This window comes from Ovis aries, chromosome X (assembly GCF_016772045.2).
Source record: "Ovis aries strain OAR_USU_Benz2616 breed Rambouillet chromosome X, ARS-UI_Ramb_v3.0, whole genome shotgun sequence".
Taxonomy (NCBI): domain Eukaryota; kingdom Metazoa; phylum Chordata; class Mammalia; order Artiodactyla; family Bovidae; genus Ovis; species Ovis aries.
Window position 1 is genome coordinate 5,167,169 of NC_056080.1, and position 15,517 is coordinate 5,182,685.

At 46.0% G+C, this 15,517-nt stretch overlaps 1 protein-coding gene across 3 annotated transcripts in view; it reads left to right on the forward strand.

Annotated features, from left to right (window-relative positions):
• The first annotated feature begins 4,722 nt into the window (after positions 1 to 4,722).
• Positions 4,723 to 15,517, forward strand: part of LOC101117055 (zinc finger protein 160-like) — a 71,361-nt gene continuing 60,566 nt past the window's right edge. For 2 of the 3 annotated variants that reach the window (XM_042242142.2, XM_027963207.3), the window contains exons 1-3: positions 4,723 to 4,785; positions 7,230 to 7,288; positions 13,702 to 13,784. In XM_042242142.2, coding sequence (XP_042098076.1) covers positions 13,770 to 13,784 — 15 coding nt within the window. In that variant the 5' untranslated portion in view covers positions 4,723 to 4,785; positions 7,230 to 7,288; positions 13,702 to 13,769. The remainder of the gene's footprint in view (positions 4,786 to 7,229; positions 7,289 to 13,701; positions 13,785 to 15,517) is intronic. The other variant, XM_042242140.2, reaches the window with a different exon arrangement.

Genomic DNA, 15,517 nt, shown 5'->3' on the forward strand with positions numbered 1-15,517 from the left:
CAGGACATGATGGACCCCATGGACCTGCTCGAGCATCTCCATCAAAACCAGAATCTGTCTGTCTTACTATCTTATGCCTTTCTCCATTCTTCTGACATTAACAGGGGGCTGTCCCTGACCCCCTTTCTTTTGAAAGAGTTAACTTAAGGGTCTAGGTGATAAATCTCCTGGGCATGAAAGGAGTGTTTCAAACCCCCTGTTAGCATTCTAGCTTACTTGGCAGGTTTATCCAGACTCTTGCAACATTGTTGAGCCAATGCTTGCTGCCAATTTCTCACATCCCTTATCCATTGCATTCTTGGGAGTGCATATAGTCAGGATGTAGAAAAAACAAGCTCCAGCTTTAGCATTAGCAACATTAGACTTTGAGTTAATAAGTTCTTTCTTTGCTGTAACCTGTTGAATGTTTGCTCCATAAAAATGTAACTCTGTACTTTAAGGGTGACGCATGCTAAAGAATTTAAGAAAAAACATTTCAAAGGAAAATAAGTGTTTTAGCTGACCAACCTTTATCAAAAAGGGGTCATAAAATGTTAACAGGCCTCCGGGCCAGAAGATAATGTACAAAAAATAAGACTTGCAGGAAAGAACCTGGTATTGATAAAAGTTAATACTGATGGAATGTTGAGTTGACTCTGCATTTTTCACTTTGCTCAATGTACAGCTCAGGGTATAAAAGCCCTCTCTGAAAATAAAGTGACGGGCCTTGCTCACTGAAGCTTGGTCACCCCCTGTTATTCATTCATTCGCCAATGTCATCCATCCTGAGGGTATCCCTGGACTCTGCTGAGGCTGGACCCCGGCATTGACTCATTGGAAAAGACTCTGATGCTGGGAGGGACTGAAGGCAGGAGGAGGAGGGGACAACAGAGGATGAGATGGCTGGATGGCATCACTGACTCGGTGGACATGAGTCTGAGTGAACCCTGGGGGTTGGTGATGGACAGGGAGGCCTGGTGTGCTGTGATTCATAGGGTCGCAAAGAGTCAGACACGACTGAGCGACTGAACTGAACTGAAGTGAATATGGTGAAACTTCATGTTATTGTTCACTTATCACTTGATGGCAGAATATTTATCTTGAAGAGAAAATACACAGATGTAAAGTGTGTGGCAAGGCTTTTACCCAAAGATCACAAGCTCGGAACATATTGGGGCAACACTTCCCAAATGGAATGAGTGTGGGAAAACCTTTATGTTGAGTTCAGGCATTAGGACTTGAGCCATCTGATCATGAGAATGTTCAGTTTCTAACCATGAAGCCTAGCCATGATGAAAGCTCCGTTTATGAGTCTTCGGGATGGACTGGATATGGATCCCATGTGCCAAGTCATAGTGATGGGAGCTTCTAATCATGCTATGCCAGCAAATTTGGAAAACTCAGCAGTGGCCACAGGACTGGAAAAGGTCAGTTTTCATTCGAATCCCAAAGAAAGGCACTGCCAAAGAATGCTCAAACTATTGCATAGTTGCACTCATCTCACAGGCTAGTAAAGTGATGCTCAAAATTCTCCAAGCCAGGCTTTAGCAATACATGAACTGTGAACTTCCAGATGTGCAAGCTGGTTTTAGAAAAGGCAGAGGAACCAAAGATCCAACTGCCAACATCTGCTGGATCATCGAAAAAGGAAGAGAGTTCCCGAAAAACATCTACTATGCCAAAGACTTTGACTGTGTGGATCCCAATAAACTGGAAAATTCTGAAAGAGATGGGAATACCTGTCCACCTGACCAGCCTCTTGAGAAACCTGTATGCAGGTCAGGAAGCATCAGATGTGGAACAACAGACTGGTTCCAAATAGGAAAAGGAGTACATCAAGGCTGTATATTGTCACCCTGCTTATTTAACTTCTATGCAGAGTACATCATGAGAAATGCTGGGCTGGAAGACACACAAGCTGGAATCAAGATTTCCAGGAGAATATCAATAACCTCAGATATGCAGATGACACCACCCTTATAGCAGAAAATGAAGAGGAACTACAAAGCCTCTTGATGAAAGTGAAAGTGGAGAGTGAAAAAGTTGGCTTAAAGCTCAACATTCAAAAAACGAAGATCATGGCATCCGGTCCCATCACTTCATGGCAAATAGATGCAGAAACAGTGGCAGACTCTTTTTGGGCTCCAAAATCACTGCAGATGGTGACTGCAGCCATGAAATTAAAAGACGCTTACTCCTTGGAAGGAAAGCTATGACCAATCTAGATAGCATACTAAAAAGCAGAGATGTTACTTTGCCAACAAATGTCCATCTAGTCAGTGTTATGGTTTTTCCAGTGGTCACGTATGGATGTGAGAGTTTTACTGTGAAGAAAGCTGAGTGCTGAAGAATTGATGCTTTTGAACTGTGGTATTGGAGATGGCTCTTGAGAGTCCTTTGGACTGCAAGAGATGCAACCAGTCCATTCTAAAGGAGATCAGTCCTGGGTGTTCATTGGAAAGACTGACGCTCCAGCTGAAACTCCAATCCTTTGGCCAACTCACGTGAAGAGTTGACTCATTGGAAAAGATCCTGATGCTGGGAGTGACTGAGGGCAGGAGCCGATGGGGATGACAGAGGATGAGATGGTTGGATGGCATCACCTACTCAATGGATATGAGTTTGAGCAAGCTCTGAGAGTTGGTGATGGACAGGGAGGCCTGGCATTTTGCAATTCATGGGGTCACAAAGAGTTGGACACGACTGAGCGACTGAACTGAAGTGAATAATGAATGCCTATGAGATTTTGAATCAAACAGCCTGCTCTGAAACAAACCTAAATGTGGGAGTTGGCTACTAGAAGCACATCTAAGAAGATATTTGCTAAGACTGATATATTTTGACACGTGTTTTTGAAAGTAACGTGTAATCTGCCATTTTTGAATATTTTGAAAATGTTGATTACATCCCATGATTTGATGGGGGTATGCAGTTCATCCGTAAATCCCAAATCTTCAGAAGACTGTAGTTTCAGACTTTGTTACCCACATTTGAGAGAACGTTGTTGTTGAGTTGCACAGTCGTGTCCAACGCTTTGCAACCCCATGGGCTGCCAGGCTGCCCTGTCCTTCACCATCTCGCAGAGCTTGCTCAGACTCATGTCCATTGAGTTGTTGATGCCATTTAACCATCTCATCCTCTGTCATCCCCTTCTTCTCCCGCTTTCAATCTTTCCCAGCATCAGGGTCTTTTCTAAGAGTCGGCTCTTCACATCAGGTGACCAAAGTATTGGAGCTTCAGCTTCAACATCAACGCTTCCAGTGAATATTCAGGATTGATCTCCTTTAGGATGGACTGTTTGGATCTCCTTGCAGTCCAAGGGACTCTCAAGAGTCTTCTCCAACACCACGGTTCAAAAGCATCAATTCTTTACCACTCGGCCTTCTTTATGGTCCAGCTCTCATATCCATACGTGACTACTGGAAAAACCATAACTTTAGTACACAGACCTTTGTGGGCAAAGTAATGTCTCTCCTTTTTAATATGCTGTTGAGATTTGTCCTAGCTTTAGAAAATAAAGACCTAAAATATATTAGAACTTGCAAAGAGAAAGTGAAAAATTCTAAGTGTGTTCACACTGAACATATAAATCAACTTGAAATTACATTATGGATATCATTTAGTGTAATTTCCTAAACAAGTTTTGGGGAAAGATACTTAACAGTCGGGCTTCCCTGGTGGCTCAGACAGGCAAGAATTCGCCTGCAGTGAACAAGACATGGGTTCGATCCCTGGGTTGGGAAGATCCCCTGGAGGATGGCATGACAACCCACTCAAGTATTCTTGCCTGGAGAGTCCCACGGACAGAGGAGCCTGGCAGGCTATGCTCCGTGGGGTCGCAAAGAATCCAACACAGCTGAGCGACTAAGCGCTTCCTCCAAAGTACATAATAGACTATTTTAAAGAATAATAGATTTCTCATCAAAAGAAAAAAATGTTTTTTTTCTCCCATTTTGCTTTCTCTTTTTAGGTTATCTATATGAAATTATGCATGCTAGGTAAAGTTATTATGATAATCGTTTCATAGTATACGTATCAGTTAACGTTTCTCTGTAGCTTAAACGCACACAATGATATTTGTCATTGTAAGAGTTGCTTATATAACCCCCTTTATGTCACTGTTTAAAGAGTGGGTTTAGAAAGGGAAATAATTAAAACACATCGGATAAAAGAAATAATAACGCAGTTTATAGTCATTTAAAGTGTGTTGCTCTTTTAAAGGCTGTGGTTAGTGACCCAAATGTTCACATCCCTGAAGTCCTCCATCTCAGACACCCAGGTGGTGACCCTGAGTTTGCTGAACTCAGCACTATGCTGAGTTTGCTGTTTGATGTAACCCTAACCCGTTTCTACCCAGGCAGAGTTTTGTATTTGTAACATAGAGACTAGTCCCATTCTTTTTTCTTAAAACTGTCCAAGTTCCCAGATCCCTGACTTGCTTATGGTCACTACCAGGAGCTGAGCACAACATGCTGTGAAAAACAGCTTTTTTATTGAGAATAAGCCCTTTTACTCTTAAGAGGAAGTATCTTGGCTTCCGACATAACTTGAAGCTTTTACCTGAGCAGTGTTACAGGAGGTAACTTGGTGCTGTCAAGGTAACAGGCCCCGCCCCCGCCCCGCGCCCCGCCCCGCGCCCCGCCCCCTCCGCGCCCCGCCCCTCCCGCGGGCTCTGCGCACAGCGGGTGCTCGCCCCGCCCCTGACCGGAAGCCGCGGCTCTAACACCAAAAGCCCCTTCGCTCAGAGCCGGAAGTCGGAGAGCGCGGAGCCGAGGTCCCCCAGCGGCGCCTAGGCGTCCCTCTAGAGTAAGTTTGCAGAGCGCGCCGCCCCTGCAGGCCCCACCGCCGGCCCCGCTCACTCGTCCGCACGGTGCGGGGATTGCCAGCGACCTGAGAACCCTGGCACCCGGTGCTCGGCCCCGAAGAGTCGCTGCCGCCGCCGCTGCGGCCCAGTTGCCTTTTCGTTTGGGTTTCAAGTGTTGCAGGGGCGGTTTCGGCCCTCGGTGCGCGTAGACAGCGCCTCTGGCGACCTTTTCCTGCTTAAAACCCTTGTTTTACGTCTGGCCTCGCCAAGTAGAGCCCCCTCTCGCGAGTTGCAGTCGCGCCCCGCCGCGTCGCCTTCTCGACCGCTGGAGGCAGAGCCCAGATAGGCCGCGGCCTGCTCTCGATCCCGGGGTTCCCCGCTGCTGAGCCCCCGGCCTCCCAGCCGCTCCGCCCTCGCGCCTCCTGAGGCCGCTCCTTGTGCCCCGCAGCAGCCCCCTTTCCTGTCAGCCCGTCCCCTCACCCCGCGTAGGGCAGGTGACCTGGGCCCGCCGTGCGGCAGCCACTGCTGTCCCAGGCCCAGTTCAGCTCGGTGGGAAAGGGTGCTCTTCCGGTCCGGGGGCGTCTCGTTGTGTCGCCCACTCAGTAACTTCAGGAGGCAGGAGGATCAGGAGAAGCAGAGTCAGAAGGACTGAGGGAAATAACTCAAGCTGAGGAGAAAAGCATCAGGGAGAACCAATGGGAACCCTGAGAATGGCTGACGGATTTGCAAAGGGATAGTCAAGTCAAAGAGGTTAAGCCTTGCAAATAGCCAAGTGAGTGAAATAGAGAAGTATTAATCAGTTAGAAAGCCAGATCTCCAGGGACTGGAACACAGCATTGGGAGAACTGCCCTGTCTCAGTGATGGGAGCGCGGAGGCGAAGGGCAATGAGGGACCTCAGAGGTGGAGAGTCCCTAACTGGGTTTTGGCCGGGTTTGACTCCAGGCCTCTTGGGTTAGAGTCCCGAGTTGTGTTTTCACCCGGATGGAGTTCCGCCGCTGCTGCTGCTGCTGCTGCTGCTGCTGCTGCTGCTGCTGCTAAGTCGCTTCAGTCGTGTCCGACTCTGTGCGACCCCACAGACGGCAGCCCACCAGGCTCCCCGGTCCATGGGATTCTCCAGGCAAGAACACTGCAGTGGGTTGCCATTTCCTTCTCCAATGCATGAAAGTGAAATGTGAAAGTGAAGTCACTCAGTTGTGTCCAACTCTTAGCGACCCCATGGACTGCAGCCTGCCAGGCTCCTCCGTCCATGGGATTTTCTGCTACAACGGTTCAAGTCTGAATCTGAGGTGGCTGGTTTTATCATGGTGCTGGCAGAGAGAGAGGCCAAAGCGTAAGGAGCAGAGGAAGAAAGGGCTGGAAGGAAGCATAGCCACATGGCCTGCCAGAGAGTGGGGAGGAAGGAAAAGTCACAGCGAGAGAAGAGGAATAATCTGGAGCGCAGAGAGGGAGCCGAAATGGGGGAGGAAAGAGGCAGACTTAGGTATGGAGTTCTGAAAGACTCAGGAAGGTTGGGGAGAGAGCATTTCGAGGGGGAACCAATTGCAGCAGCCTGGGACAGGACACGTGTGAGGGAGGAAATAGGGCAGGAGCAGCAGGAGAGCAGAGGGGGAGAAAGAGGCACCGAGACCCAGATGAAATAGGGAGATAGGTGAACAGAGGGGTAAGCTCGATCCAGGTGTGGCCAGTTGTTTGAATACAGATGATTTTGTTAGTTTTACAGAGGAGGCTGAGAATTTCAAAACTCCTGTCTGTAAGGCTTGTGTCTTTTTTTTTTTATTACTTGTGGCAGAAGATGACTTTCATTTGCAAATCCTGTTGAGCCTGGGGCGGTGGCTTGATTTCACTGAGTTGTGAGTGACCCCCTTCCCTTGTCCTATCATGAGACAGAGGTCAGGGAAGAAGAGACGTGGGGCAAGAAATGACTGGCTGTCGCTCTGTGGTAGCTTTTTTTTTTTTTTTTTTCCAATGAATTTTTTGGGCTGTGCTGTGCCGTGGGCTCAGGAGCTGTGCCTCCCAGGTGCTAAAGCACAGGCTCGGTAGTTGTGCACAGGCTTGGTAGTTGTGCACAGGCTTAGTTGCTTGTACTTGTGGGATCTCCCTGAACCAGGTGTAGAACCCATGTCCCCTGCGTTGTCAGGCAGATTCTTATCCCCTGTATCACTATTGGGTAGCATTTTTAAAGGAATGCTTTTTTTTTTTTTTTTTTTAATGGATTCACATTTTCTCCTTTCTTTATGTATGGTGCTTTTTGTGGCTTGGAGTAGGTCTTAATTCGTTCAGTTTCTGTAATCATTTTTAACTTCAGAAATAAGCTTTTTTAGTTTCCAGTATTCTACTCTTATCATCCTTTTCTAAATATGATTATTCTCAGTGTTTTTTTTAAACTTTGACACCAGATTTTTAGATTAAAAATAATTCACAATTTTTTTTTCAAATTTTTTTCAGATTTATTCCTTGCCTGAGTGCTTTCTTCCCTTCGTCTCGTACATTTGAAATTTTCTTTGGTAAGTAGTAAATCATCTTAGACTATTTTGTGCCATACATAGCAAAAATGTCACCTCGTTTATCCATTCTAATGAGGTAGGTGAACCTAGAGCCTGTTACACAGAGTGAAATAAGTCAGAAAGAGAAAGACAAATACTGTATATTAATGCATACATATGGAATTTAGAAAGATGGTACCAATGATCCTACGTGCAGGGCAAGAAAGGGAGACACAGATGTAAAGAACAGACTTTTGGACTCAGTGGGAGAAGGCGAGGGTGGGATGATTTGAGAGAATAGCATTGAAACATGTATATTATCATGTGTAAAATACAATGATCAATGCAAGTTCAATGCACAAAGCAGGGCGCCCAAAGCCCGTGCTCTGGGACAATCCAGAGAGATCGCGTGAGGAGGGAGGTGGGAGGGGGTTCAGGATGAGGGGGACGCATGTCCAATTCATGTTGATGTATGGCAAAAACCATCACAATATTATAAAGTAATTATCCTCCAATTAAAGTAATTAAAAATTAAAAATGAGGAAACGGAAAAAAGACAAGTTAATAAGCAAAGATCACGTCCCCTCCCTTTCTCTGAATTCAAAGAGACATACATTTTGGAGGGTTTTATGTATGGGACATCGTGTAATAACATAGACATATTTTCAGCTGTGGTTTTACCAAAGACGTGAGTTGTGTGTATGTGTTTACATGTACACACACAAATGGATATTTCTGGTCTCAGCTCTTTACCAGAGAATAACGGAGGTATGACATTAGATCTTGTGAAATTAAAGGCATTTCTTTGAGAAATGGGAAAATAAAAGAACATTTAACATGATAAAACCAACAACATAAAATGCTTCATTCTTTCCTTTCAAGAAAAGAAAAAAAAAAACACACCTAGTTTAACTGATTAGTCTAATGGTCTGTTTTCTCTGTTTTCTATGATCAGTGAAAAATGAGCTGTGAGGTGATAGGAAGATGTTTCCCTCAGGTCCCTTTTTGACTTTTCTGTGAAAATGAGTAAAGATGGGCTGGATTGACCTGCAACCTTCCAACAGAGCCTCTCTATTCATGATAAAAAAGATTGCTCAGATCCTATTTCTAAGCTGACTGCTTAAAATGTTTTTTGTACTGGTGGACATATATTTGCAATTTTGTATTTTTAAAATATTTTACTGCAATCTTATAATAAAGAATTACCTGCTTGGTATCAGTTTGACCCAATCTTGAAAGAAAAGTTTCCTTTTCTCAGGTACATGACAGATGTTCCTGGTGTTAAATGGGATGGGCATTAAGGACAAACTCGGCCCCCTTGCCCTTCAGCCTCTCACCTCATTATTCAGTTACACCCGGTTCTTTTCACTCAGCTCAGACCTTCTCATAAACGGCTTCTCTCTCGGCCTGAGGGAGTCCACTTGTAACATGGAGATGAGAGACTAGACCAGAAATTCTGAGTGTGAGCAACACTGACCCCTGAAATGATTAGCCAAATTGGCTGTGTGTCTATGTGTGGCAGTTCTGGTTTGGAGGGAGTGTCTGGCGATAATTAGAATTTTAAGTAGATCCCAGTCCTCCCTGAATGAAAAACGAAAAGGAAAACTGTAGGATGGAGGCAGGATCACAGGCTCAGAATCAGATGACTTCAGTGAATAAGGCTAAATCTGAAGGGAGATTTTTTTTACATCCTGACGTTCAGACTTGCACTGGCTTTCCTTTGTTCTTGGGACAAAAGTTTGACTCCTCGCTGTGGCTCCACAGCCCTCTGTCAAGCTCAGGGCCCTGTCAGTGTGTCCAGCCTCATCCTGGGAGCTGACCTTTTGCTCGTGGTTCAGCCTGTCCTGGTCTCATTTACCTTGTCTCTGTTTCCAAATACCAAAACCATTTCCGTCTGACGTTGTAGTTCCTTTTCTCACCATCAGGTCACTGTGCCTCAGGCCGTTTGTCACCCTTCAAGTCTAGGCTCAGAGAGGCCTCCCCACCCCCTCCTAACAGTCTCTCTCCTGTTACCCAGGTTTATTGCCTGTGTATCAGTTGCCATCAGCAGAAATTAGTGCCCTTCTTCATGGGTTATTTTGAGTCCTTCCTGGTTCCCTTCTTCTTAGGGCTCATAGTGTTCCTCTTCTTTCCAGCGTGGCTGCAGTACCTGATACTGGAAATGTCTGTAGATGACAGGACTATGGGTTGGGCTGAATAATCCTCAGGGAAGACCAAGAGAACAGGGCAGGTGATGATGTTTCCCATGTTCTGGACATTTCAGCTGTAATTGATCTTTACCTCATGTGACTACTTAATTACTCAAAAGAAGAGCCAAGAAATATAGGAAGTCCTGAAAAGCCCTACAGGACTGGTGTCCTCAAGCAGTGGGCTAAGGTGTCCCCTCGTTTAGTCCTCTGCAGCCCCCAGATCTAAGCTCTGCCCATCCAGGGACCAGTCGCCATCGTGGACAGCAGCTTTGCCATCTAGGAGTTCCTGTGCTCAGTGTCAGCGTTGTGATTTCAGTGCACTGAGGATGAGCAGAAATCCAAAACCTAATGGAGCAGGAAGGAGACGCTGCCCGCCCCCCCAACCCCAAGAGCTAGAATAGCTTCCAAGTAGGTGTGGGTGGAGAAAACAGGAGATGGTGGGACCTGGAGACCCTTGCTTTGAGACTTCCTCATCTCCAGCACCTTTGTACGCGGACTCCATAATGTCCCCAGGTGGCGGCAGACTTTCGCCGGAGGGCCGGTCTCTTGATTTTCATTCTGCGTGTGCAGTGTCCTTTGGGTGGTAGCTCGTGGGCACTCCTCTTGTGATCCCCTTTGCCAAGAAACCCCTGTGCGCTTTAGTCCTGCTTAGTCCAGTCATGCAGGGCGGAGAGGTAGACAAATGGGGAAAGCAGAGGGAGCCTGGTGGGGTCTGCAGGAGGGTTGTGGCAGTACTTGGGGGGCATCAAGGTGAGCCCAGTGAGTGGAGCGTGCGCCCATCCCAAGTGTAGTTGCAGGGACAAGAGGTGTGTGGGTCTGTTGGAAGAGAATGTCTCCATTCAGGCTGGAGCACCTGGAAGCGGGATTGTCGGAGAGCCCGCATGGAGTGGTTTGAGGTTCTGCTGCCCGAGCCCGTGTTTCCCGGGACAGCAGTGCTGAGGCTGACGTGTGCCTGCACAGGTTTGATTTGACACCTCGTGACCACACGTGAGCAGCAATGAAGCACGTGGAACTCAGCCAAGAGAAGTCTTTTCCACTGTTAGAACTGGGGCCTGGGCTGAGCCCACAGGGACCTGTGGGTGCAGGAGGATGGGAGCCTTGGGCTTGAGGGGCTGGTTCTAGCAGGTGCCCCCAGCATCTGCTCCACTCCCTTGCCGGGGATCAGCCTGAAAAAAAGAGTAAGAGAGAGAGAGAGAGAGAGAAAGAGAGAAAAAAAAGAAAAACACGGGGAGACCAAGCTTCTTTGGTGAGTGATGCCCTGTAACTTTGTTTTTAAAAGGGACTTTTATACCTTGTCTTGTACATAGAGGGAAACGAAAGATGTAAGCTCATACAGTCAGCCCAGACATTCCAGCAGTTTTGTCCTTATCGAAACCAGGATTTTTTCTGTAAACCTTTCTCATAAACAATGTTGTGTACATTATCTTCTGGCCTTGGAGGCCTGTGGACATTTTATGACCCTCTTTTGATAAAGGCTGCTCAACCAGGAAACTTATTTTCCCTCAAAGTGGTTTTTTTTTTTTTTTTTTTTAATATTTCTAATCTATGTCAGCCTCAGAAAATGTTAAACAGAGTTACATTTCTCACGGAGCAAAGGTGCAGTGAGTTACAAGAAAGAACCAATTAGCTCAAAGGTCTGATGTGGTTAAATTCAAGGCTACACTTGTTTTTCTTACATTCCAACTATGTTAACTACTGCACTCCCAGGTGCACAGTGGATAAGAGATACGGGAACTTAGCAACAAGCATTAGCCCAATAATGAAATCCTACACCAGCACTACTCTAATAGTTTTTAACTCTTTGAAAGGCTCTATGTTTTAGGCTTCCCGTGCCTCTCACAGTTGGGAGGCTGTGAACAATCATATGTGCAGCTGCAAGAGTCTGGATAAACCTGCCAGGCAAGCTAGAATGTAAACAGAAGGGGTTTAATTTGATATATTCCTCTCATGTCCAGAAGACTTATTAGCTAGAGCCCTAAGCTGATTTTCTCCAGAGAAAGGTGGTCGGGGATAGCCCCCTGTTAATGTCAGGAGAGTTGGTGAAAGGCACAAAACAGTAAGACAGACAGATTCTGGTTTGGGGGGAGATGCTCGAGCGGGTCCAGGGAGCCCCTCGAGTCCTGATCCGCCTTTGCCTGTCAGGTCTTCTCCGCATGACCTTTGTCACGGGTGGGACCTCCCGTGGTGGCTGCCGGCACTCCCTGGCTTCTGTTGGCTCTTTTAGCAGGCAGGCACCGTAGAGTAACAGGGAAAATCTCAGGTCATTTTTTGCATCAACTTTGGTATCATTGTGTACTTGGGGTTGCCGGTGCAGAAAGGTTCATGTGCCTTTGGGAAGATACCAAGAGAATCTGGAGTGTTTCCTTGGAAGATGCTGAGGTCTCACTGGGCCATGTGCATCATTGGAATTATCCCTCTTTTTCATAGTCTTTGGAGATTTCGGTGTCTGACCTGGGTCACTCCCTGTAAATGAAAATATGATGTTTTGTGTCTAGCGGACCCTTGGATGTCCTCTTTTGTATTTTGCCTCATGCATGAGTTATGACATCTTGGAATGCTTTGTGTTTGTATAAGAGGGTTCAGGGCTCATTATGGGCCCTGTGGACACTCTGTTGGACATCATGAAAGTTTGTAAGTTTGTTTGAAGCCCGCTGGGAAATTAGGAGTACTAAGGTTAAGATTGCAGAATGCTTGTTATAAGGTGGTCCTGCTCGGTAGGGATCTCTGGCCCCAACCTGAGAAGAGTCATAAAGTCCTGTGACGTAGGGGAAGATGGCTCCGAAAAATCAGAGGGCTGCGATTCTACAGCGATCTGCAGCCTGGAGGCTCGTCCTCTAGAAGATGCAGCTGCAACTCTCTTGCTGCCAAGCTGGGTTCTGTGTTACCTGCTCCTGTCCCTCCCAAAATAAGCACACACACAGGCACAGTACAGAAAACACGGAATCTTAACTGCACTGTTGGTGGTAATGTTAATGGTACTGCTGTGTTGGAAAATAAAATGGAAGCTCCTTAGCAAATTAATATAGAACAGTTCTACAGTCTGTCAAACCCATTTCTGACAGATATCCAAAGGGAGAGCAATCCGTTTTTCAGAGATATGTCCGGAGTCCCATGAGTGTGACTGGCTCTGCAGTAGCCGAGGCATAGACACAGCCCAGATGTCTCTGAACGAAAGAATTGGTAACAAAGTGTGGTATAGAAATATTTATTATATACTGTATATTCATGAACTATTTGTCTCTCTATATAAATATAAAAATCAAGAATCTTGCATTTATGCCAAAATGAATGAACCTAGAGAACATCATGCCGAGTTAAATAAGCCTCACCAAGGAGGACAGACACTGTGTGGAAACTAGTCAAACTCATAGAGCCATCGAGTTATAAGGCTGTTACCAGGAGCTGGGTGGAGGGGGAAATGGGGCACTGGTAGGCAAAGGGTAGAGGTTTTCTGTTGTAAAATAAGTAAGTTCTGGGGTTGTGAGGTACTGCACGCTGCCAGTAGTGTTTCTGTATACTTGAGATTCGCCCAGAGAGAAATAATGTAGTGTACTCATAGGAGGAAGTGTAACTTACTCGACTATAACAATTATTCGTGTATGAATCTATCACATGATCACTTTTTACACAGTACGTTTATACCATTTTTGTTAGTTATACCTTAGTAAGGCTGGGAAAGAAAGAGAGAGTTGGGGGGTGCTCTTCTCCGAACGGTGCCCAGTCCAGGCTCCACGTTTCATTCAGGAGGCATTTTGCATACCCGTGTTTTGTACCGTCTGACCAGAGATTTCCCCTTCAGGTAGTTTGTGTTGGTCCACAGCTCGAGAATGTTTAAGATGCCCCAGTTGATTCCAATCTGGATCCCTCACTGAGCATCAGGACTCTGAGTCCTCCCAGTCCTGAGGGCTGAGATCGGGGCTGAGAAGGGCATGCTCTGTTCTGACTGGGGATGGATCAGGGCCTGCTGTGTGACCTGCAGGAGACTGCCTGGTCAGCTGAGGTGGCCCCTGCTGCTGGGGACATGAGGCCTCACCAGAAGGGGAGTGTGATCCGAGGGAACGTGTGGGAACGTCCCGTGTTGGTCTCTCTGTGGAAGTGGACTGTCCTGAGTCCCTCCTGAGACAGTGGCCACAGGGGCCTGTCTGTTCCTCATGGTGAGGGCTTCCCTGTGTGTGGGGTTGGGGCTCCGCAAGGGGGTGTGTTAACTCTAAGCATCAAACAGCATGTTTTCGACTTTCACGATAGACCTCTGAAGACGTATGTTGCCTGAGGAAGCTCTGAAGTTACGGAAGAGGAAAGAAAAGGAGTGAGGCATGGCTCTTTCTCAGGTAAGGTCACATTTAGCCTGTCCTTTCCTGAAATGCCCTTTTCTGGACTTGCTAATCCTGTCTGACTCTGGAGTGTCCTGTCTGACTCCTGTATACGCACACTCACCCGGGGCCTTCCCTCGGGGCCTGTCGTCTCCACTTAGATCCCGTCTCCCCGTGACCCGGTGACCTGGCCCTTGTGAGGAGCTCTGTCAACCAGGGTAAGGAAACTGCATGTGGAAGTCAGGTATTAATGTGCACAATAGCTGGTAAAATCTGGGAATCAGATCAATTAGGGGCAGTTTGTTCTGACTCTTTTAAGGCAGTTCAAACTAAAACGTGAGTCAATCTCTAAATCCTTCTTGCTAATAGAGTGGAAAGTTGAGAAATAGACATTAGTGATACAGTGTTTTCTAGTTTATCATCAGATTTAAACTATGAAATGAATCTAAGTCTCTGGCAGGTGGAAATTTTCATCACCTCCATTCTTCAGAGGTTGTCCTTTCGCTCTGTGGTTTGAATCCTTTGACACAGAGCTGTTTAACCTTTAATGCAAGCAAGATTCCACCTTCATTCTTTTGCTGGTGGATATCTGTTTTCTCAGCATCATGGTTATTGAGCCTGCCCTTGCCCTTTTGTGTACCTAGACATGCTTGTGAATATACCTTACATATGCACAAAGAATTATTTCTGAGTACTGTGTTCTGTTCAGCTGGTTTCTTTGTCTGTTTTTATAGCAGCACCACATCACCTCGATTACCTTGTAATAGGTGTTGAAATAGAAAGACCTCCATCTTCCTTCTTCCAGAGTTTCGCTGTTTGCTCTTTGAATAGTTCTGTGACTTTCACCATGTTTTATTCTGCTTCTGCAAAGCTTGTCACGGCAGTTTTGATAATGAGTTAATTGGTTGATTGATCCTTTGTGGGGTTATTAAAGAATATTTTTTGATATAGCCTGTCTCTTTTGTAATCTTTATGATTCTTACCTATGAAACGTTGTCATGTGGGAAAGAAGATAGATTTCCTTCTTTTTCAATCTGGGGACCTTTGATTTCCTTTTCTCATCTAATTGCTCTAAGGGTTTCAGTGCTTTGTTGAAGTGCGGTGCAGAGTGTGCGTCCTTGCCTTCTTCTTGACCTCAGAGGAAAAGCTTTCATTCTGTCCCCATTGCTGTGCTCTTTTCATAATGGCATTTCTTATGTTGATGTTGGTATAATTTATTGTCGGTAGTTTGTTGAGTGTTCCATCTTGAAAGGTTGTCAAATTTTTGTCGAATGTTTTTTTCTGTATCGAGATGATCCTGGTTTTTTTCCCCCTTTAATCTGTTAATGTACTGTGTCATATTAATTGATTTTTGTATGTTGACTTCTCCTTGCCTTATAGGAATAAAATCCACTTGGTCATGGTGTCAGATCTTTTTATTTATTTGTTTTAATTGAAGGATAATTGCTTTACAGAAGTTGTTGTTTTCTGCCCAATACCAACATGAATCAGCCATAGGTATACATGTGTCCCCTCCCTCCCAACTTCCTCCCTATCCCACCCCTGTAGGTTGCTAGGAGCCCCTGTTTGAGTTCCCTGAGTCATTCAGCAAATTCGCATTGGCTCTCTACTTTACATCTGGTAATGTAAGTTTCCATGTTACTCTCTCCATACATCTCACCCTCTCCTTCCTCCCCTTCCCCCTCCATCTGTTCTCTCTGTCTGTTTCTCCAAATCTTCTTAATATGTGTTGAAGTTGGTTTGCAAGTATT